Here is a 23,540-nt window from a genome sequence, read left to right on the forward strand (position 1 = left end):
TCTTCTATACAGAAACCTATTTGTGCATTGATGCTCTATAATTGTGCTATGTAATCAAGGTGAAATGTCTATAATACAGGCACTTCTGCTGCATGTCAAATTTTACAACCTGGCTTCTGTCAGCTACTTCAGATTAGGAAATGGACGTGTGTGGGAGGTGTACACTCATCGTCTTTCTCTTACCCAAGTGGCTGGTCAGCCCTCCTGCTGATTTAGATGGAGAACGCGCTCTGGACTCCTGCTGTTAACAGCTCTGTGATCAGGGTCTGTAGGAGATGTGCTTAATCAACACATACTTACAGTTGGAAATGATTGTAAGAGTTTAAATGACACTGACCAATGAAAATAAATTCTTGTATTAATCCTCAGCTTCTTTTAAGAGAAATAGCTAATTCTTAAAGATCTCTTTGCACATATATAGACAATAAAAACTCTCAGAAGATTATCTGAAAAGTTGCTGCGCAACTTTGTATTGTCCCATGACTACACAGAAAGGACTACTCTGGCGTCCTTATTGTTGACTTACGAAGAAGGATAGGAAAAGCAATTGCTGCAGGAATTTTCTGAAAGTGCCTGCTGGTGAGAGCAGATGACTAAAGTATACAGTCCTGCTAATCATAATGCTCTAGCTAATGACACTGTCTTAACAGTGACTTTGGAAACAAATGCTGCTTTAGGCCCTTGAATATTCTGGATTGTTCTGCTGCCTCGGCCTACTCTTGTGCTCAGTTCCTCAGACTCCAAAACGTTACAGGTCCTCTGTGTATCTAATACCTAATTTTTATGATGAAGTGTGATTGCAGTGTGTGTCAGAAAAAGTGAGCTGGGTTTATAAGGGCCAGGGTCTGTGTTAGCTAAGAAGCAGCTGGTTTTTTTCGGGGAAGATGCAGTCCTGGAAAGCAGCAGTGGTTTTGGTGCTGAGAGCTGTTACGTGTTAGGGATGGACACAGAGGTTTCACATTTGGCTACCCATAGCGGTCCCTGCTGGCAGGCTCTGTCGGTGGCACTGGGAGTAACCTCTTCCAAAAATAAGCATCAGCTGAAGCGTGCTGCTTCACTCCTCTGGAACCGGGCGTGCTGCAAGTATGTTCCAACTTGTGTCAGCAAGGCTAAATACAATTGGTTTTATCCTTCCCCCCCATGTGTTTTGTAAAGCAATTATGAAATGTCTTTCATGAGCCTTCTTGAACAGAATCAGTGAAGGCGCAATAGTGAAGTTCGTTTTAACAGCTCTAACTGAGAGAAAAAAAAAAGTTTATTAATCAGTTTATCTATTTGTTTTCAGCAACAGGTACGCAAGATAGTGATGCAGCAGGGGGAAGGATCAGAAAGTTAAGTGTTGGGCAGTATGACAATAATGTCCCTGGGCAGCCATTGTATAACAGGTGTGGATGGATGAAGTCTCCTACTGCTGACCAGGCTGTAAATCCAGGATCACCGGTTCCTGTAGGGGAGACCAAGGAGGTAAACAATGAAGAATTTTTCAAGACATATTTATTGAAGTGGATGGCCAGTAGGGAGTCCTGTGTTCGTGTTCGGTGTCCAAAATCAAAGTGAAGCAATTGGGCAGTTGCATTGTGGCAATAAGAACAACGAATGACTGTAGTTATCTCAGAAATGCAATTCTTGTTTAATGATGTCCTGCTCTTGTCCTCTCTGTTTGCATGTTTTCAGTGTTCCAAGATCTCTCTGCTGGAACAGTGGATCCGATTATATGAAACTTTCTATAATCTTAACGAAAAATGCCTCACTGTGTTGTAGGATTAAGTGGGAATTTTCACACTGTAATTTTCGCTTTTTTTGTGCCCTTTCTAGATGGCTGTTGCATTTTACCAAGATGAAATAGATGGGGGAATCATCTCCCCAACAAAAAATGGAAATGAAGCTGTCCCATCCACACCAGCTTTTCCCCTGTCACCAGACACATCATATGGTAAGGAAATGTCTGTCTCTTTTTATTTATTTTAATAGCACTATTAATATTTTACTGTTACTGAAGAGGAATTGCACTTTTGCTTCTCTCCTAGTGAAAACACCTCCACTATACCATCAGCGCATTCCCTCCTGCCAAAAGGTCAGCAGCCCATCTGAGCTGTACAGAACCAGTCCTGGTAAGATAGATACACCTACTTCTTAAATAATTTGAAACCGAAGTGCGTATGAAGGCAAATAACACAACAGTGTTTATTCCTTTATAAACAGGACATACACCTGGTGATTTTTGATATGTGCAAGTCAGAGAAATACAATTTAGCAGTACTATTTGAATCATATCAAAAAGAAGTAAACAATGAAGAATTATCCAAGAAAATTTTAATGCCCTTAATTGCCAAGAGGGAGTCCTGTGTTCGTGTTCAGTGTCCAAAATCAGTGAGGAGCAATTAGGCAGTTGCGTCCTGGCAGTAAGAGAAAATGCGATTCGGCGTTTGAGGCTATTCTGCTTTTGTTCTCTGTATGTGTTTGCATGGTTTCAGTGTTCCACGATCTCTCTGATGATATTTGATAGTATCAAAAGAGTACTGTCAGGAGACTTGAGTTCCTTGTGATTTTTAGTAGGTTTTGTCTCCAGCTGAGGAAACAGGGATGTTGCCATCTTGCCAGGAAAGTGAAGCTGGCAGTAGAGCTTGGCAGTAGCTATGCTCAAGTCAAGGAGGATCCTTAATCAAAGGAATGAATGTTCTGGTGGGGTTTTGCCACAATAAAGTTTGTAAATGCGCAATCGTGGAAAAGTAGTTGATAATTACATGGTTAAAGATTTAATGTGATCTAGCTATGAGTTTTATTAATAAAGGCCTTAACTCTTTGCTGCTAAAAATAGCTGTCACCCCGAGGAAGGGGCTGGAGAAATTAAAAAGAAGCAAAACACCCTGTTTGGAACATTTCATGTGGGTCACAGCTCATCTCTAGATGATGTTGATCACAAAATCTTAACTGCAAATTAGATTTTGTTACCTGTCACCTGTCCTGTGCGAAATTATTAAAAAAAAAAATAAGTTTTAAAAAAAACCCAAGTATTTCACCTGACTGCATGAGAAAGTGCTGGACATAGAAGGAAGCCAACATAATTTATTTGAAACCAGAATAAAAATCACAGACCTCAATTTAAATTGTATGCATTAGAAGATGTTCAGATGTTAATTCATGTGTGTATATATAGTTTTATTGCTTAGGCTATGACTGTCTTCTCAGGCAGGTTCTTGATAGTAGAGTTTCCAATAAATTTGAGGGTGGATTTTGCTGCAATAATAGTTACAGTATTGTGTTTTTAACTTTGGAAAAAAAACCTTCCTGTTTTATTTGCCTCATTTAACAGTTATCAAAAGCAAATAATATCAAACATCAACACAGAATACAATTATCTTTAGTAATAAAGCAGTTTTCTACCCAGTTCAAGACATCTCTTTATGCTTCAGTTGCTTTGCCCTTTATTCTCTCAACTTAAACAATTAGTGGTAGATGCCCTCCTTAGGGCAGCTTCAGCAAATCAATTACAGGTTACTTACGTTGGGTTATTGTACTGAACACTTGGTTGTTAAATGGTTGCCATCGCTGTTGGCAATGGTTAGGACTCGCACTTGAAAATTTTGTGGCTTTCAGTGTGTTTCTCTGTTTTGTTGGTGATTGTCCTGCTTAATTCCAAATGCTGTCATCTCCCAAATGCTGGGGTTAGATGCTCAGTTAATGGGACATTAAAAATAATTACTCTAGTTTAGACCACAGCAGGTAGTTGTCCCTTTGAATGCCCCTTTAAAAATGGTGCTCAAGGTGTACTGAATGCTACAGGTTAAGTACTCAGCTCCCTATGGCTTTGCTTTTAGCCGCAAACATAATGTCCTTTGATAAAGGTTAAAGGTGTCTGAGGCGGGTCAGCTAGAATGCATGCAATACACCATTAGCAAGCACCACTAAGAAATCTTAGTTAGTTCCCACCAGAGCACAGAAACTTCTATTGCCAGAGGCAATATTAGAATCCCACTTTAAATATTTTTTTCTTTTTTTCTCATTTCCCTTTACTGTTCTACTTTATTTATTGCCTGTATCTACAGTAAGTATCTATTTATTGCACTTACTTGCTTCTGCATCTTCTGACTTTGGCAAGAAGTGAAGAAGATGTCTTCTCATTATTTTTGCTAACAATCCCTAATTCATGGCCAGAGCAAGAGAGTTGTGTTTTGTGTGTTGAATGAGGCCAAGAGTCTGAAGGGAACATAAGTAGCTGTTTTGGTGGTTGAGACTGCGCTAATGCACATGCAACAAAGATGACTCAGTATGCAATTTGTAAGAATTCTTACAGCCACAATTTTTAGTACTTTTCTTTGCAGCCTTGTTCTTCTTTTAAATGCTTTCATGGTTTTTATTTTAGTACAAGTTGGGAAACATACGGACTTCTCCAGAGATTTCAACAGATTCAGGTCTTTGGAGTCATGGACTCTGGAGTCTTAATTTCTGCTGTTAAGATACTGCCCTTTTTGTCTCAGTTCAGATTACCCTTGAATTCAAAATTGTTTTGTTCTGCATCTCAGCTTTCCTGCTTATCTGCATTCTAAGTTAGTAGTGAGAATGCTGTAACATCTGGCCACCAATTATCTAGATATGTTACTGTCTTATTTCCTCCCCACTTCCTTGTAGAGAATAGCTTTCAGTGTAGTTAGCACTTATGATACCAAGGCAGAACTACTGTGGCTTTAGAAAAGTATAAAAGTATACATGATTTTGTGTATTCTGTATTCAAGAATTACAGTAACATCCAATCTTTCTGCATACAAAACGAAAAATGATCTGTTCTTTTGCAAGTTATTCGTGTTGTAAACTGTGTACCTTATCTTGAATGCATCTAATTGTGATTCTTGAACTATTTATTGAAGAGGAGGGCGCAGTCTTCACTGAAGCCTGACAAAACCCTGTAGAAAATGTTGCTCTATTAGCCCTAGAAATCTCAATTTTCTTTCCAGGTGAAACAACTTTGTTAGGGAAAGTCAGTCCAGCGGTCAGTCCAGTATCTGTCCCTCTCATCAGCTATGCCCTACCTCTTCTTTCTCCCTATACATTTATTTAAGATGCAGTGCCTGGGCCAGCTAGAAAGAGCAGGATTCCTTTCCAGAGCCTTGTTCTTTCTCAGACGGGAGAAGTTTAACCTCCCTCAGTCTGTGTTCAGGCATGAAGTCCTTTTGTGTCAACATTGCTGCTTCAGCGATCACTTGCTGCCATGGTTTCGTGGCCCTTTTACTGACTTTACATAGCTTGCAAGTAATACAGCACCCACAGAGTTCATTCGGAATTAGCTTTTGAAAGACACCATGTTTCTTAAGGCAAACTTGAGCAGCCTGTAAATTGGCTAGCTTTATAAATACCCCATGAAAAAGTAGGCTCCAGATAGAACCCAAATACAGTGCTCTCAGTGACACAATAGCCATTGTATATCCCATGGGAGAGTCCCAGACATCAGTGGAGGAACAGAAGCGCTATTTCTAAGCCATTTTGAAGCTTATAAAGGCTGTCTTGTCTCAGACAGCATACAGCTAATTGGAGTCCCTTTGTATATAGAAGTAACAAATGAAAACGCAGCAAGCTCTTTGCCAGAGGACTGAACTCTGGCTGACCACCCCTGCCACTCCACCCCTCGGGCTGGACGTGAGGAGCTGCCCCTTCTTCAGCCCTGGCTAAAGCATAGACAGAGCTTTGCAGAAAATCTGTATTCACAAACGGGCACTATCTTGCAGCAGAAGGCAGGGATCTGTGGGACAAGGGAAGATTGTCTATAATCCTTTATCCATGTACTGAGAAAGAGAAGACACGATGTCCTGTTTTTCCGTCTTTTCTGAAGAGCCTAGGTAAACTCGGGTGGTTCAAGCAGTGTGTATGGTGGAATGATAGCACTGCTGCTAGTATGAGGAATCTCAGAGCCTTCAGGCATTGCGTAAGGCCTTGCCTTTTCATACCTGCCACGGAGGTTAGCATAGGTACTGTACTCAAAGCTTGTGTTAGGCATACAAGCTGCATCTTTTCTAAAAATTATCAAAAGGTCATCGCTTGTGCTGTCACGGAACTCTTCAAGACCAGACACTGGTGTATCTCCCCAATTTCTTCTCATACAGACTGTTTTCATCTGACAGAGACGTTGTAATCCTAAATTCCCACCACTAACTAACATAGGCTTACTCTGTTACACCACCCAGTAGAATGGTGTTTCATAATCTCTTGGGAGACAAACTCACAACCTAACAGATATCCTCGTTACTGCATAATTCTATTACTGATTATGATTTTATACTGTTGTAATTTAATACTGTTATTCCAGGACTGTAATTTCTTCCAGGCACTGAGTTGCAAGGGGAGTGAAACATACTGCTTAATTGTTCAATAAAAAAAGTCAAGGTTCTGAACCGAAAACCTTTGCTGTGTGTCGGGAGGGTTAGTAGCATGGGGAATAAAAGCAATACTAATTTGTGAGAAGGAAAAATTCCCAGTTTATATTGTGCAAAAATCTTTCTCCACAATAGGAAAAGGTTTCATATTATATTTTTTTTTATAAGTGCCTTCCTCTCGTTCTCTTAACTGTTTATGTAAGGTATACACGTCCAAAGCAAGAGATAGGTACGGAACTTTTCCAGACCTCTGTTTATTTGCCTAGAACATCAGTCCATCCACTTCAGTGGATGGTTATCATAAGCTCTGTCCTCCTGGAAACAGAGGTTCATTTTGGTTTATGCTGCTGTTGTGATTTGGGGTTGGGGTTTTTCGGAGTTGTTTTCTTTTGATACTTTTGGGTTGGTTTGTTTGTTTGTTTTAAACATTGAGGCTATTAACAAGCAATAAAAAATACAAGTAGAGACAAGAAATTTATGATATTTACTACAAGGCAGATAGACAAGGTCTGTGTTATGTTTTTCATTGTCCTGCAATTGACCTTGACCATGTTTATCTCGTGGCTAAATCTAGTGCTCATCTCCATAATATTTTTATAATGAAACAGCTAATGTTTCTTAGTTATGATAGAATTTACCGTTTACTAGTGCATATGAAGCCTCTATAGGCTTCAGGAGCAAGTAGGAAAGGACTTGGTTTTCCTGTTTGGATTCTACCGACATGCACTTAATCAGATCTTCCAGAAAGAGCATGTGGAATACTGTAAAGCGTAGTCAGAAATGTTCAGAGGCCACTTTTTGGCTGTTGTGAACACTGAAGCCAACACAACGTGCTATGATCTGTGTGACACTTTTTCCTCCCTGGATTACTTTTATTGACGCATTCAGCTCAGTAAAACTAACCTCTGTACAAACTTTCTGTGGCACAAAGTTTGGAGATGACGATGTATTTTCGAGTCTTTATTGTCATAGACCTCCTTCTCTTTGCAACACGTATTATAATACATTTCTTAACATATCTTTCAAATACAAACATGGAAATTTTGTATCCTCTGTGGCCTGCAGAGAAAGAAGCAATACTTATTAATCAGCAATTTCAGTCTGGTAATGCAAATTCGCAGCAAAGGTGTGTTCCGTCTCTTGTGGTGAATAGATTAATGATTTTATTTAATTTGCGTCTGTTTGAATGGTGGAAAATATGTTGTAACAGAAGAACCAAATTGAAACTGGAAATAACTTGAAAATACTGGTAGTCTATGCCATACTGGTAGTGAGCCATATTAACCAAAATGGTTATCGTTTAAGTGCCACAACTGAGCTGTTTGGTCATCAGCTTTAATTGAGCTTTCCCCCGCCCCCCTCAGTTTGGCTGAGATTTTTGTGGGAGGTATTCTCCCAGTGCACACTGATTAACTTACCAAAGCTTTATTCTCTGGTTTAGAGATGTGAAATTATTTGGAGATTAATCCATTTAGCTAACTAAATATGGACTGGTTTTATTTATAGCCGTGTTACGTGTTCCTATGTAAAACTTTACAAAATCTGTACTTATTTCAGGCACTCACTAAAAATTCTAACATGTCATTGATTCAGAGGAGTAAGGAATACATACCTGAATATAAAAGGCTGGGGAGTGCCAAGTCTATGGAAGATAATGTGTGTTGAAGAAACGGTGGGATAATATAAATGTATTTTTTTTTGGCTGATGAGTTAAAGCTGAGGAAAGATGCCATTCTTGTTACTCAGCTTTCGTAAGAAAGCTTATTGTCTAAAGCATACTCTGTCTTGGTTGGTTTTTGGATACTGCAGTTTGATAAAATACTCTGGAATCTGAATATATTTTTTGTTTGTAGCCAATGTTGTATCTTATCACAGAATCAAAAATTCTTTAAATCTGTTGCTTATGTCAAGACAAAGGTGTTTCATGGTAAAATGTTCTCACAGTCTTGTGAGCTGAACTTCTGCAAGGGGCAGGGTTTGGTGTGACCTACAGGTTGAACATCACGTTGAACATGAGACAAATTCAAGTGCTACAGATAGCCATGGAAAATACATTGACTTTGAGTGCAAGCAGAATGCATAATCTAGTATACATGTACGTAATTCCATGTGCAGCTCCTCTACAATCCTGCAGAATTTAAAAACAAACAAAAAAAAACAATACACCAACCAACCAAAGAAAACCAAACCACAGAGAGGATGCTTAGGTGCTTCAGCCGTTACACTGAAGAGATGATTGGTGAAGCTAGTCAATGCCTTCTCGTCCTCCTACTCTCATTTTTGTAGCAGAATTTTCATTTGGACACAACACTGTGTTCGCAGATCAGAACAAGCTTTAAGCCGTATCCTGCCCTGTTAAAATTGCTTGGGAGAACAAATTTGAGTATATAGTGATTTGGAAAGACTTTCTGGTTCATACTGTGTGTCTCACCTTCTGAGAAAATATTTTTTTTTTCTTGGTTTTACTGGCTGACTCTTCATTCCGTGCAGGGAAAGCACTGATGGATAAGCAAACACAAGAACCGAGACTGTCCCTCTAAAAAGGGAAAGTCAACAACAGGTTGGCCCTGTCTGCATTATCCATTTGAACCAAGACACTGCTGAAAAGTTACGTGGAGTCTTCCACCTAAAATAGCAAATGTGAATTAGGTTTTCTCACAGGGAAATGAGTATCCAAGTGACAGGGACCCTAAACATAGAAAGAAGCTCCCCACTTTCTTACCCACTCATTTTGTCCGCAAGTCAAATGTTGAACTGTGTTGAAGAAATGGTGGATCTTGTGACAAAAATGCTGTCCAACAGGAACTCATACGTACTAAAGTTTTTAGCTCGGGACATCTTTAAAGTCTTTTACAGGTTATAAGTCTTCCATCAATGGTAGCTTAACATGTCTTACTGGTCCTTGGTCCCATGCTAATACCATTAAAACAAATAACTGCTGATAGGTTCTCCTTCAAGACCCACTCTGTAGACTTCATTCCTTGTTTGGGGCACCTCACTTTAGTCCAGTTAGTCTGCTATTTGTTTGGTCTTGACTCACTTTTTTATAATACTGTGAATCTAAAATGAAGCAACTGCCTTTTTTTCAAAAGGAGTTATTAACTGAGGAAAAACCTGGAACCAGAGGAAACGGCACCTGCAGGCTTAGCAATATCGTCCACTAGAAACCCTCTTCACTGCATATCCTGGCAGTTGACAGCCACACAATATTAAGGCCTTGATTCTTTCTCTAAAGCCTGCATTTCAGATGCTCCCAAGCTTTTCAAAGACTGCCTTGAGTGGCCCAAAGACTGCCTTCAGTGGCCTTGAGTGCCCCATATGGCTGCACGGTGCTGCTTTCATATCTGGTCATCAGAGAGTACGTCATTAGTATTCTTCACTCAGTGCTTTTGAAGGGTGCCTGTTGGTTGTAATTCTGTGCAAACTGATTTGATACCCAGCTGGGAGATGACACAAAGAGTTGATAAAATTGCCTAGAACTAAAGGATGCATAAACTGTGCATTTCATTGAAAGCTGAGACCTATGTAAGAAAGAGGCAACTTGTACAGCGCTCACATCCCTTGAAATTGTAAGATCAAGCTCAAACGGTACGTGAAATAGCTAAGTATGTTAATGAAAATGTTCCTGCTGTGCTTAAATTTTGTTTCTTCTAACTTACCATTTCTTTCTATGTTTGAGTGGCAGCCTAGCAATTTGCAAACTCTGCCTGCCTGTGTTCAACTGCCACAAATATTTTGGCGCTGAATTCATTATAAAGGATGTTTGAAAAAGAACACAAAGTTTAAGAAAACGTTAGAAAAAAATATTGGGAATGTTGAATATGTTCAAAATACATGATCTGCGTGCAATATTTGTTCTAGAAATTTCATTCCAACTTGTATTTGCTCTGTCAGGGAGCATACTGTACAACCAGTCTATTTAGATCATTGCTGAGCCCCAGAGTTAGCTTACCAAGTAGATGCACTAAGAAACTCTTAAATACCTGCGTGTCAAAGAACTATTTTCAGACATCATTCAGGAAACTGGTGCGTTTTGGAACCTTCAGGTTGAGTTACTCTGAGAAGAAAAGCAGGTCAGAAAACACCTATAGAGTTGCCAGGAGAGAATACCAAAGCAAGGGAGCGTTAGCACTGACAGTCGCAGCTCTGGCACTTCACAGTCTGAGAAATCCCCCTACAGCTCCGTCTGCCCAGTGCTGAGGGATGTGAGTTCAGAGTTCAGCGTGTATCAGCATTGCAACCAGCGAAGTAACTAGGGGAATTTCAATGCAGTGACATTCTTTGTTATCCCTCGGGTCTTGACAGGTCTGTACAGTTGTGCTATTAAAGCCAGTGGCATTTACAAGTGTGATTGTCTTCTCCATTTTCCACCAGCTGAACCTAACTCTTTGACATTTTCTAAATCCCATTTAGAAGGAGGAGGAGCTTTTTCCATGCAAATCTAATAGCCAGTTTGAGTATTCATGTGTCACAGGAGACATGTGCATGATTATCAGCAAGGACGTCAACCAGGTGTTCCTGTGGAAGTCTGAAAACTATGATGCTTTTCAGCCAGATTTTTCTGGCTTGGTTCATTCACGTTACTATTTAATACAGGTTAGAATAATGGTAGTGCAGGCTTCTTGCAGGAGGAAAACTTGAATTCAAATCCGTGGCTTGATTTAGAGGAAGTCCTCTGAATAGGACCGAGGATAAAGGGCTAACTCTACTAGACTACTTAAAGTCTGTAAGTGTGAAACTCGTGTAAAAATACTCCTTTGGTCTGGAATTGTCAGCTTCCAACAATAGCATAAAACCTCCCTTGTGCAATGTTTATTACCTAGCCTTAGGTGACCAAATGAACATGATTCTTCCAAAGCTCTCGTTTCCCATCAATTACATGGCAAATGCAGGCTTCTGCCCAGGGGCTTTGAATTCTGGTCATCAGCAATACATCTGAAAGCTTAATTGTGCAGCATGCAGCTTAACATCCTTCCTGTAGCTCTAGTCCAAAGGCATTTTCTCTTGAGAGAATGCAGTATCATTATCTGGTATTTATTTATTTATGTAAGTTTTTTTTAATCTTTGCTGTCCAAGATAACCGACTGTACTTGGAATACGCACCTATTAGCTGAAAAAACGGTGGCATTTCCAAAGGTGCTGAACGCAGTTTTTCATTATCTTCACTGGTAGCTATGAGAGTTCATAATTTCTAAAATTCACGCGATAAAATAAACGGTGTAATTCTGAAGTTGTAAATGCCAAAAAAATGCTGTTTACATAATCAAATTATTACACAGGAAAAACTGTGTTTATACAACATTTCAGTGTTGTAACTTTTGATCATGGTCTCAAAGCAGATGTGCCTATTTAGTTAAACTTGAAATACACCCTGATCATACACTGATGGGGGGTGGGGTGGGGTAGTTTTTTCTTTTTTTTTTTTTTTTTTTCCTTTATAAGAACCAGTGAAAAATTGACTGAGAGGTTTCTGAAGCACTAAGTTTTAGAGAGTTTAGTTTCCATTTTTCCCTTTCAGTGGGAAAAAGTGATGCATTTCCCCACATAATTCTGTCATTTGACCAATAACTATCTATATATCTATTCATTGAAGTATATATGAGTAAAATCTTACATGTATATAAAAAAGAGAAGAATCCGAAGCTGAGAAGTCCATTGCTATTTTTGGCTTGTTCTGAAGATGCGAGGGATAAGCCATTGGCAAAAATTCATCAGCAGTTTAACAGAAATACAGGATTGGACGAGCAGGCAGTCTGGCAGATGTGGATTGTTTTTACATGTACCTGTTGATGCTAGTTAGCAGTGCACAGAGGTAGCATGCATTTTTGAGATGTTACTAGTCCTTTTGTCTGGAAAAGCTTAAATTAACAAAAGTCCATGGGAACAATTACTTACCTTGCTATGATTACGTGAAACAAGTTTTTGCAAATCTTCCAGGGTGAGGCCTCCTACTATATGATGTGGCAGTCAGTGGCTGTGATGTGCCAGAGCGTGACCCATGTAGTTTGAGGGAAGGCTGAAGGAGAAGAAAGTTCCAAAAACTGAAGTACAGCTGTGAGCACACCTTTTCAAAACAATTAAAGTCTCGAAACAATCCTGTGTTTGAGTGCCTGGGAAAGCCTGGTCTGCTGCATTCAGAAGTCAAAGATGTTCTTTAATTTCAGAATTACAGACTTGCCAGTGTTGAGTGAGGACAGAGAGGAAATAACACGTTCAGTCCCACTTAAGTGTTTACACTCCAAAGGTCATATTGCTCTATGTTTTTTAAGATGCTATTCTCCCCTATGTTAATTCTTTCTGTTTATTCCCTCTTGCAGAAGAGGACAAAAATAAAATTAGTCTGTGTTTTTCTACACCTGAGTTAGTCCTGCTGTTTTGTGAAGCCATTCATATTCAGACACCTAGCAGACAAAATCTGAAATGCACTATTGCTTGAGATTGACTCCCACATTTCTGTCAATCGTGGGAGCAGCGGGGAAACGTATGTGATTCCTGTACAAATTGTAGAGTTTGCTGAATTTGCGTCTGAGAGCCATGGCATAGCCACCCTCACTGCAGGGTGTCCTGTTAGAGAAAGGTCCGTGTTACAATTCAAGCCCTGCATTTTAAGCTCCTTTGGATGGATCTTGCAGCGTGATGGTTCTGATGAAACTGGGAATCTTGTGCACTTTACCTAGGAGAACTGTACACAGGCCTTGCTCTATGAGTAAACACCACCACCTACCTGGCAGAGGATGGAGGACCTGATCTGTGAAGGACTCTGTGCTGTGCAATTCTCCTTGCCAAGTAACAGACCTTCTCCTTTTGGGGTGCCATTATCTTACAAACTGCGCTCACCTAAACCCAACTAGTTCCTCACCCGAGACATCCAACACTCCCCTCCCTTTCATGTCAAAGAGGTTTCATTTATGAATGGCCCCCTAAATATAACCAGGTCTGATTCAGTTAGAAAGCAAAAAAAAAAAAAAAAAAAAAAAAACTTAATAAAGGATAAATTTGGTAAAATGTTGACAAAACTCAAGTATATTACTGCTTTTCATTACCTCGTGTCTACTTACGTTACATTGATATGTTACTTTGAACAGTTTCTCGCTTAACCCAACCTTCGTGTGGTATCTCAGACCACTCTTATCTTCTTGGTTCTCTTCTAATTCATCAAGTGTAAATAGCTGAACAAGCAAATCTTCCAAGACTTGCAAATCAGGAAGGAAATGGGACATCCAAAGGTTTCCTGTGATTACAGTGCTTTTTATGCAGAGCCAGGAATGCTTTTTATGGAGAGCAATTTTCTCTAATAATTATTGTTTATAGGAGTTTGAAGATTGTGTTCAACTGCATTTGTCTCTGCCAGCAAGCATCCAAGATATAGAGGAAGTGTAGTTGCATAATAAATTAATCAAAGGAACTGATGGCAGTTGTAGACTGCTGCATTAATAACCTGGTCTGTCTCTGTGGCAAGGATTGTCCCTCGTTTTTTACCTGATGGTGTGATGTGTATCACAACTAATCCTTGCTATTGAGGTGTTTTGGGTGCAACCATTATGAAGTTGTTTAATAGGAGCAGTTGCTATGCTATTCCTTCGTATAAAGGAATTTGATTTAGTTTACCTTTTGGTCTGTGGAAGAAAGCAAAATTCTAATTAGTTTACCAGTACTCATCTCTATAATCAAGTCAATTTATATATTTTAAAGCTATCAAAATGGTTTAGTACACACGTTCAAAAATATGTTCCCATTAGAAATTTGAAAGCAATCAAGTAATTCATTGCAGGAAAGCTTTAAATGGTCATATTTGTCCATATCAAGTAATTTCCTATAGTCATCCTTTCAGAAAATCCGGTGCCCTGGGACCCTGAAGAACAATCTGGGGCGGAAACGTGCTGCCCATTGTGGTGCTGCAGTGTTTCCACTCATCTTTCTGACCCGTAAATAAACCTGCTCTGAACAATGCTGGCTGCTGTTGAATGCAACACAGTAGCATTGTACGTGGTGTTTGGGTAAAGAAGTCTGGGGAAGTGAGTCAAACTTTATTGAGAGCTCTGGATGCTAAATTTATCCAAGAGTGTTGAGCCAGTTTGGCATTCTAGAGCAGCTGGGGTTTGGTCCACATTTAAAAAGCACTTATCTGTCGTTTCTCGGTTCCGCGTCCTGCGTCTCTCGGAAAGAAACAAATCTGTGGGGTCAAATTAAGCGGCGGGGAACTGGGCATCTGCTTAAAAAAAAACAACCAACCAACTAAACAAACAGCAACGACAACAAAAACACACACACACAAAAAAAAAAAAGGCAAAAACCCCCACCCCAAGCCCAAAGGTCGTGCTTGTGTGCTCGGAGTCAGAGAAGGGCAGTGAGCTTTTAATCCCCGAGATGCCCCCGCGGCTCCCGAGGCGCTGCGTGGCGCCGAGCGGAAGATGCGCTGGGGGCAGCGCTGTGCGTGCGAGAGGCGGCGTCAGCCCCTGCCAGAACCGGGCGGGGGGAGGGAAAGGGGGAAAAAAAAAAAAAAAAAAGTCAGATGCAAATGAGGTGGAGTCAGCAGAGCAGGGGTGCACTGAATGGGTAGCCTGCCTGAAGAGCGAGCGGCAAAGCTTAGCCCAGCAACAATCGTGGAATTATTTCCGCCCGGATGGGTTGAACTCCGGCCGTCTTCAGCCGAACGGCTGTATTGAGAGCGGGAGCCCGGTTTTCTTTCGCTGTACGCACTGGAATCCTCTTTGCCGTGAATCTGTAACGCGTGGGGGAGAGCGGATGGTATTAAAGGTGGCAAATGGGGGAAGTGGCTTTTCCCAAGCCCCTGCGTGGCGGAGCGGCCCGCCTGGCTGCTGTGCTGCACTGAGCCGCACACGGCATGCGGCGCGACCGGCCCAGCGGGAGGGGACGAGGATTTCGCGCAGCCTGGGCTCTGTGAGGGAGCTTCTGTCATGATGGCTTCCATAGGTAGGTCCTCGGTTTCCTACTCTTGCCTCTTTTTTTGTGTGTTTTCTCAGTCTGAAGACTCGTTCTGCGGGGCTTGCGTTTCACCGATCGCGTTCCTAGCAACGCGCGGCGGCGAAACGCCATCCGCGCCCCGGCGGGTGCGCGTTGGTGCGGGGTGCGGGAGGTGGGGGGGGGGAGGCGGGGGTTAAATAAAGCCAACAACGAGCCGCTTCGGCGGCGCCCCGTTGGAGCAGAGCGGGGCAGGGGGAGGGGATGTTCGTAGATCATGCGCTGTGCTTCCGTGGTGTTTGCAAACCCTTGAAGAAGGGAGGGGGACGAACTGTGCCTTGCGTGCTGATGTAGCGACGGTGGGGGTCCACAGAGAAACGGAAAGGCTTCGCGGACGAGGGGTTTTGTCGGTGTGAGCTTTTTCCCTGTGGCCGTTAGCGGAGCGACAGGGGGTACGAGGCAGGGTTCATGAGCTTCGTGAAGTTATTTTTCCGCCGAGGAAGACTTCTCATTTTTTTTGTGTGTGGTTAATTAAGACACGGGGGCTGCCTGGAACGTATATAACTGCTGACTACGTACAAAAACTTTGTCCAGGCTGATTCCATTTTCCTCCACTAAGGAGTAATAATAATCATTAATGTTATAGCAGCATTAAATTTCTTTTCAAAAGCATGAAAAATGAACTGACTCTGTAAACGTAAGCCTTTCCTGAACGAGGAATATCCCATAGTTTTCCTACTTTCTTGCTTAATGAGTAAAACAGGGAATTATGCCATGAGCACTGGCAGAGTAATTCTTCTAATTCAGGCAGTGCATGTATAATGTTCTCACTTTCTTACTGCAGATCTGAATTTTCCATCAAAATATAGTGCGGTCCTAGAGCAGTCAGCTATTACACGCTATGATGTGCAGGATGCACCAGAATACTTTACAAGAGCCTGATTCTTATGGCCTTATTGCAAACAGTTTTGCTATTCAGTCACTAACAGCAGATGCTTGTGTAAGGACTGCAACTCTAAAAGGAGAGTTACTGAATTACAATTCCTAAGAGACAGACCAACACCTAATAGCTTCACTTCTCAGTCCTTTCGCTGAATGGCACTGAAGGTCAACTGAACTGAGTTTGGTTTTACCTGTTTCAGTTCCAGATTATTAAAAGCAGATTCTGAAAAATCAGTTCCTTTTCTGGTTCTAAAATGAAAACGGTTTAGATATACTACTACAAAACTAAAAAGCAGCGCCCGCTTTTGGTATTTGGCTTCAGTGAGCTGGGTTCAGCCATTTGTTAACAGGCGAGTGGCTCCAGAAAAGTGAACAGGTTGAAGAGGGTCATGTTTAGGCAGAATTTTTCCGACAGTAGAAGAGCAGGACCAAAGTGAGACTTCTGGTAGAAGGTCTGAACATCAGTTTGATTGCGCCCATTTGTACTGAGACATCAAAAGCTGCATCTACCTCTCTGGTGCCTGTTTGGCACCAGGGAACTGGACTGAGGCAGAAAAAGGGAAGTTCAGACTCTCTCTCTCTTGGTGGTGTCTTTCCAAGCACCATGTCTCGGTGCTTGCTTTCCAGGAATGCCAGAAAGTCAGCCCCACACAAGCTCAGTCCCTACTTCCTTCACTCAGTATTTGCTACAGTTTGTTCCCCCTACGCCCACCTTTGCCCCCTTTGCATTGGCTTCGCAGGGGCGTCTGTCGGTAGACATGAGTTGCATTTTTCCATTCAGCACAGGCAACCCCAGGCCACCGTGTCCCACACCTTAAGCAATTTTAACAGGTAATGAACTTTGGAGCACAGGGCAGATATTTCACTCTTTTCTCGAAAGGCGCTTGGTCTTTCAGGGCATTCTGCCTGAAAAAGTATTACTGTTCATTTCGAAGGTACCAGTTTGTACGCTTCTGATTCCTACTGTGTTTTTTTTTCCCCTCTGAGATTATTGCAATTTAAATTTACAATTTGGTTACAATTGTCATATTCAGCAATGTGAACATCTGAAATTGCATTATGAGATAAACCTCAATAAGAATGGAACTGGCTGTCTCTAAAGCTACTTACTTGATTTGCTGTGAAAACTTAGTGTGGGCATGCTAATAATTATATTCTAATTGTTTTGGTGGATTTGTTTTTGTTTATCACTGAATGATCTGCTGTACTTAAAGGCAGAATAGTAGTGCCCTTGTTTATGCATTGTGGACTGACAGTGGCTCTCTCCTAAAGAATGTTTTAATGAATGTCACATTTTATGTTTGCACGTGACCCAGATGGCTTGAGGAGATGCCTCCGCAGCTGATGTGCATTCCTAAGACAGCAAAGCTATGCTTAAAGTCAGTAGCAGTGCATCTGCAAGATCTTTTAAAATACATGAGAAGACATGTGCAACTGATTGCTTTAGTCCCTGGGGAAGTTTATTCTTTTTCTTTTTTTTTTTTTGTTTCTGGTATTATTTGGGAAAATAAATCAGTGTAAGAAAGTCCTTCAGAAAGACACGATAAGAATTTTACCGCTTTGAAGATGCCGTATTACAAATTCTATTCAGCAAATATGAGTTATTCGTATTTTGGTATTTTTGAATGAACGTATGATACCAAGCGTCTGTAAAACGATATAAGGGTCTATCAATGGAATAGTACGATCCTCAGGGCAGGGACTGTGAGTGGGGGAAAGTGGTGTCTGGTAAATCATCCTTTTGATGCTTATCCCTGTGCAGACAGGGACAGAGGGTAAGTGCAGTTAATTCCCTGATCCTAGGGTTGCCTGGAGATAAGCTAACGCCTGGCACAGCTTCAGAGGCTGCATTTGTTTGTTACCGGCGGGAGCCCCTGCGGGCCCTTGTGGGAGCTAGAAGTTGCCGTAACACAGGAGTGCCCCACTGTGCACCCGCTCTTGTCATGCCTCTTGCCGGCAGGCCAGAATCTCCCGTGGAGGTGGCAAAGCGCCAGCCTCGCTCACCCGGTGCTTGGTGGGGCGAGCTGCTGTGCCAAGGAGAGGGCAGCATGGCCCCTCAAGGGGCAACACGGATGATTTGCAGCCCTCTTTAGGCATAAGGCAAGAATAGATTTTTTTTTATTCTAAATACATTTGATGAAATGTTCCCAAAAACACAACGAACACTTCTAAATGCACACTAAATAATCGTATGAAATTAGAAGGCTTCAGTGCTGCACTGTAACTTAGCTTTGATTACTAGCAGTTTGGGTTCTAGCTGTTGAATGCGTTATTTCTTCCACCAAATAAACCTCTCTAAGATGTCTGAGGCGGTATTTACCACCTTGTCAGATACGCTGGGTTTATTCGCAGGTTGTCAGCCACCGCATTGTTGTGTTTTATGTGAGAGCCAAGCACGTAATACCGGGAGATCTTTCTCAGTAGTGTTTAATGAAGCAGTTGAAGCCGACCTTTCTAGTGCAGAGAGGTTCGTCTGTGGGTGCTAGAGCCACCATCTTCATAGCTTCTCCAGGTTCAGCCCAACTGATTTGGTTACTTGCAAAGAGAGTTCATCCGCTCAAACAGGCATGAGCAGAATCTCCAAGCAATAGTAACTTTGTCTTTTCCTTCGTAAGCATGAAGAAAACCCTGTTACGTTATATCTGTTTGCTATTGGTCGGTTTTTTAAAGGTGGGAGAACTGCAGGTGCCTCTCTGGTGGTATATGATTTTGGCTCATGACATGTTCTCCTTCTGAAAGAACGCAGGCAATTGTTAACAGGAGTTTATGGATGTGCATAAAGCACAGCAGATTCCAGGCCAACAGAGAAACTGCCCCTGTTCCATGCCTTAAAAAAAAAAAAAAAAGAAAAAAAAAACCAAACACAAAAAAACCTAAAACCCCCTCTTTTTATCCCTTAATGGCATGCCCTTTTTTTTCTGTCAGTGTGTTAGACCAGTGGTCTCCACAGTGGGGTGTGTGTGCCCCAGGTGATTAATAGGACAATCCATTGGCATGTGGGAAGAAAATATTAGAACTTCAGTAGTACGTGCATACGACTAATAATTAAATACATATATTTAATATTTGATACGTTAAATATATACATATATTTTTTATTAATTCATTTACTTATTATATTAAATTTGTATACTGGCGATGCATGTTCAAAATTTCTTATTGATGGGTTATGCAACTAAAATTTTGGAAATGACTGTGTTAGACTCTTCTGCATGAGGAAATTAGCGTTACTGTAGAAAGATAGAAATGATGTTTAGGAAGCCCCTCTAGGGGTGCATAGTCCAACCTGTGACTCAGAACAGGACCATCACAAGTACTAGATCCTGCTTTGTCTGAGTCAGGAAAACCTGTCCTGATGGAGGTTCCACCACAACCCCGGTTAACCTCTTCCAGTGTTGCACTGACCATAGTGACAAAGCTCTTTGATTTCTAGTGAAAATTTCCCAAGACCTTTTTGTCTGTCACTATTGAGAAGAATTTGGCTCTGTTCTCTCTTCCGGTAGAGAAGAGACCCTCTTGTAGTAGTTTCAGGCTGCTTTTAGATCCCACACGTGGTTCCTTTTCTTCTCCAGACTAAACAATCCCGGCTACATCATCCTGTCATCGTGGGTTGTGTGAGCAAGGCCCCTGGTCATCTTGGTTGCCTTCCGCTGGATCACTTCCAGCTTCTCATCTTCCTGAACTGGTGGCCTCAAATTGAGTTTAGTAGTCCAGGTGAAGCTTTTCCAGCATCAAATACAGAGGGGGTAGTAATCAGTTTCCTCTGATCTGCTGGCCATGTTCCTCCTGCTGTAGCTCAGTATGCCTTATTTGGGGTGACAGCAAAGTGAAGAGACTCTTTCCGCCTGATACCCACTGCAACTCCTGATCCTTTTCAGCAGGGCTACTAATTACCAGTTGCATCCCAGACTGTATTGTTGCAAAGTCTTGTTCTGTCCTAGGTACAGATTTTTTTTTATTTCATGTTGGTCGTAAATAAGATTTCTGTTGGTCCAGTCCTCCAGTTCACCAAGTTACCAATACTCATTATTGCCATTCTTAAAGATGGGCTTAATATTATCCTTTTTGTAGTTATCAGTGTGGTTCATTGAAGTGGAATCATTGGCATGGACATTAACCCTTCTTTCAAGTTCTCAGATTTTCTTAAGAAAATTAAAAAGGTGGATTTCCAAATTTCTTGTGAATTGATAATAGTCAGTTGTGGGAGGGCAAGTTAATCTGAGCAACACAGGGTCTTTATACTCTTAGTTGGTATGTCTTTGTTTTTGCTGTCTAAGGTGAAGTAAAAATCAAAAAACAGGAAAAGAAGATAAAAACTGCTAGTATTCTAGGATTATTTATTTTTTCTAAAAAAAATTAGTTTTGAAGAAGTACTGGGAAAAGCAGGGGTTCTGTTGCTATAGTCAAAGTCAGTAACATAGCTGAATATTCTTACAGTATAAAATCCAGTTTATTTATAAAATATTCTTGTAGAAAATGTTGCAGACTTTCGTGCTTCCTCAGAGCTCCATGGTAGGTGACTACAGTGGGCCAAATGACAAGGTGCTGATTCAGCATTTGGTTGCTGCAGGGTCTGGGGGGACATTGCCAGAACTGGGAAGTAAGCAGACAGTGACAATCATTATCTAAGTCTGCAAGTTGTTATTTGGAAACTTTCTTAACAGGTATCTGTTTTCTAAAGATAAACTTTCTAATTCTATTCTGTCAGAAATGCGAAGAGCATAAAGCTCCTCTTTTTTGAGTACGATGAACAGGAAGGTGTTCTGTTGCCGCTTGGGCTTGTTCAGATTTTGCTTTCAGCTTGTATGACTTAGGTCAGCTTACTTGTGTCTTAACTCTTCTCAACCAAAAGAAACAGTAATACAGTAAATCAGCTGTTGTTCTCAGAGCTCTTTGTTTGAAACGCTTAAGAAATAATGGTGGAAGCTCACTAGCAGCAACAACTTGGGGGAATTTAGCCCTGAATGAGAGGTGGAACAACTTGTGTTGGAAATGATTGCATATACTTTGCAAAAGAGGTAATAAAGTTATTACCTTCCCTGGCAGCTGAAATTATAAAAGACAAGATCTTAAGTATCTTTCATTGTTTTCCGCATATTCTATGGAAAGGAAGGAACAGCAGGACCAAAGTTGATGGGTTTCATGGAAGTGACTAATTTGGTTCGCTGTATTTTGGTGACATTAAAATCAGAATATAGCAAGTGTAAAAGGTCAAAGTTTCAGTAAAGTCAATAGTTTGCAGACTGACTGAAAGCAAGAGAGGTTTCAGCGTTATTTCAGTCTCTCTTACCGATTTTGGCACCTTAGCATTTGGAAAAGCAGGAGAGAGAGTGAAAGAGAAGATGGATACCCCATAAGAACCTTACAGTGCTAATTGACTTGGAAAGGTATTAGTTTGTAAACTGGTTCAAGTGGACCATCTTGCTGTCTCCTTTCTCCATCTGCAGAGGTTTTAATTTTGGCTTTCCATGTGAGCTCTCTAGAGGTTGCTAAGGAGCTCCTTAGCTTCGCTGGTGCCAGTTCTGTTCTTAGCACTCTGTCAGCTGGTGGAGGGACTCTTTTTTCCAGGGAGCCAAATCCTTTTGTCATGAATTCACTGTTTTCGGGGTTTCTGGTTTTACATAGTAGCGTAAGCCTCTGCTACTCAACGCACTGTACAGTTGGAATTGTGCATTCCTTTTCACTTCATCCAGTCCAGTTAGCTATCGCTGGATGTTGCATGTCAGCACCTCCCTTCCACTGAAGCTCTCTTCCTTGCTCCAATTTTTTCCAGTTTTCCATACTGTGATTTTCCAACTAATCTTTCTGTCAACATTTTCTTTGCTGAAATATTGTCAACATGTCATAGAAGAACTAAAATTGTGCCTACTCAGTATCATTAGCTCTGTACTTTGCTTGGTGGTGGTTTTGCTTTTGTTGATTGTTTCCCTGGTAAAGCTTTCTCCACTTTTTTCCTTTTGTAGATGTTGAGGTTTGCAAAGAAAACATATCTAAACAAACCTCTTTCATAACATGTGCTTAAGATCTTCATCCGTTACTTTTTGCCTTACTGATATACTTCAAGGCATGGAACTATCCACTGTGTCTGTAGATAGGGCGTTCCGATGCTTAATACTGAAGGCTAGGGTTTTCTTCGATCCTTGCTCTGCCTTTCCTTGTACGTGTAGTATCTCAGCTCTGAGCCGGTGAATGGTGGTATAACTTGCTTTATGAGTAATAAAATTTAGAACTGGAAAAGGGAAGTGACCATCTCTTGTCCCTTGGTCTCCTGGATAAAATAAAGTTGCATCAGCAGAGACTATTATCATAGAAACCGTCACAGTTCCCTAGATGTGGGAAGGAGAGATCAACAGCTCAGCACTGCAGTGGAGTCTCCACCGGCAGTCACGTAAACTCCAAATGGTAGTTGGAGCCAGCTGGATCCCAAGCTGCAAAGGAGTTTTTGGTGAATGCCGGGGAGTACTGTGTGCTTTTTTTTCAGAGATGTTCCAAAGGGAAGAAGACCTTGAGAATTCTTGTTTGGTAGGACCAATCCAAAGCGAATCCTGGCAGAATGAGAAATATCAAGTGCTTAGTGGGATGCAAGCATCCGAAACCAAAAAATAGTACTTCTACTGTGTAGAGAAGAGACAGAACACTCTTCCATTACATTCCTAGATGCCTTTAGTTCTGTCTTCGTAGATGAGTTTGTCAGAAAATCTTCTTAAGGGAATGGGCTTATCAGCTGTTCGTACGAACAGTGAGAGGTGGAAGTGGTGGGACCTCGGAATCAGAGTGTTGATACTAGGAATGTTTCACAGCCACACCTGATGTAGCTTCTTGCAAGTCTTTCGTTAGGCTGGATTTTTTTCATCGTTGCTGAGGTCATCAAAACATGGATCAAGAAATAGACTGTGTAATTTAAAAGTATTGCACAAAGCTTCTTACCCTTTGCTGCTTTAGAGCAAAATGCTTTTATGTGTCCATTCAGCTTTTAGGCTGGCCTGAGATAATTTGGGGGTGGCCAGCTCAGGGTTTTGGGAGCAGAACAGTGACTTAGAGCTCTCTTTCCCCAAAAGATGTAACTGGAGATCTTGACTGGAGTTTTCGAGCTAATGCAATGCGGTTAGCTATCACCTCCTCCCAAAAAGAACTACAAAGATGGGAATGAATGAGAAGCTGCTACAGGGTGTGAAGTGGAATTACTGTTCCTTACACTTCCCTGCCATTGTTGGACCATTGTCTCCAAAGCTGTGAGGTGATTTTGCCCTTCAGCTGTTACAACAAAGAGGAAAAGGAACATTTTTACGTATCTTTTATCCGGACCATGGT

General features: G+C 41.3%; 1 protein-coding gene across 9 annotated transcripts in view; it reads left to right on the top strand.

Annotated features, from left to right (window-relative positions):
* TNS3 (tensin 3) overlaps positions 1 to 23,540 on the top strand; it is a 187,496-nt gene that overhangs the window by 137,765 nt on the left and 26,191 nt on the right. For all 9 annotated transcript variants that reach the window (XM_074575680.1, XM_074575683.1, XM_074575679.1 and 6 more), the window contains 3 exons: positions 1,286 to 1,464; positions 1,816 to 1,933; positions 2,028 to 2,111. In XM_074575680.1, coding sequence (XP_074431781.1) covers positions 1,286 to 1,464; positions 1,816 to 1,933; positions 2,028 to 2,111 — 381 coding nt within the window. The remainder of the gene's footprint in view (positions 1 to 1,285; positions 1,465 to 1,815; positions 1,934 to 2,027; positions 2,112 to 23,540) is intronic.

The sequence above is a fragment of the Larus michahellis genome, chromosome 2, assembly GCF_964199755.1.
Source record: "Larus michahellis chromosome 2, bLarMic1.1, whole genome shotgun sequence".
In the NCBI taxonomy this organism is placed as follows: Eukaryota; Metazoa; Chordata; class Aves; order Charadriiformes; family Laridae; genus Larus; species Larus michahellis.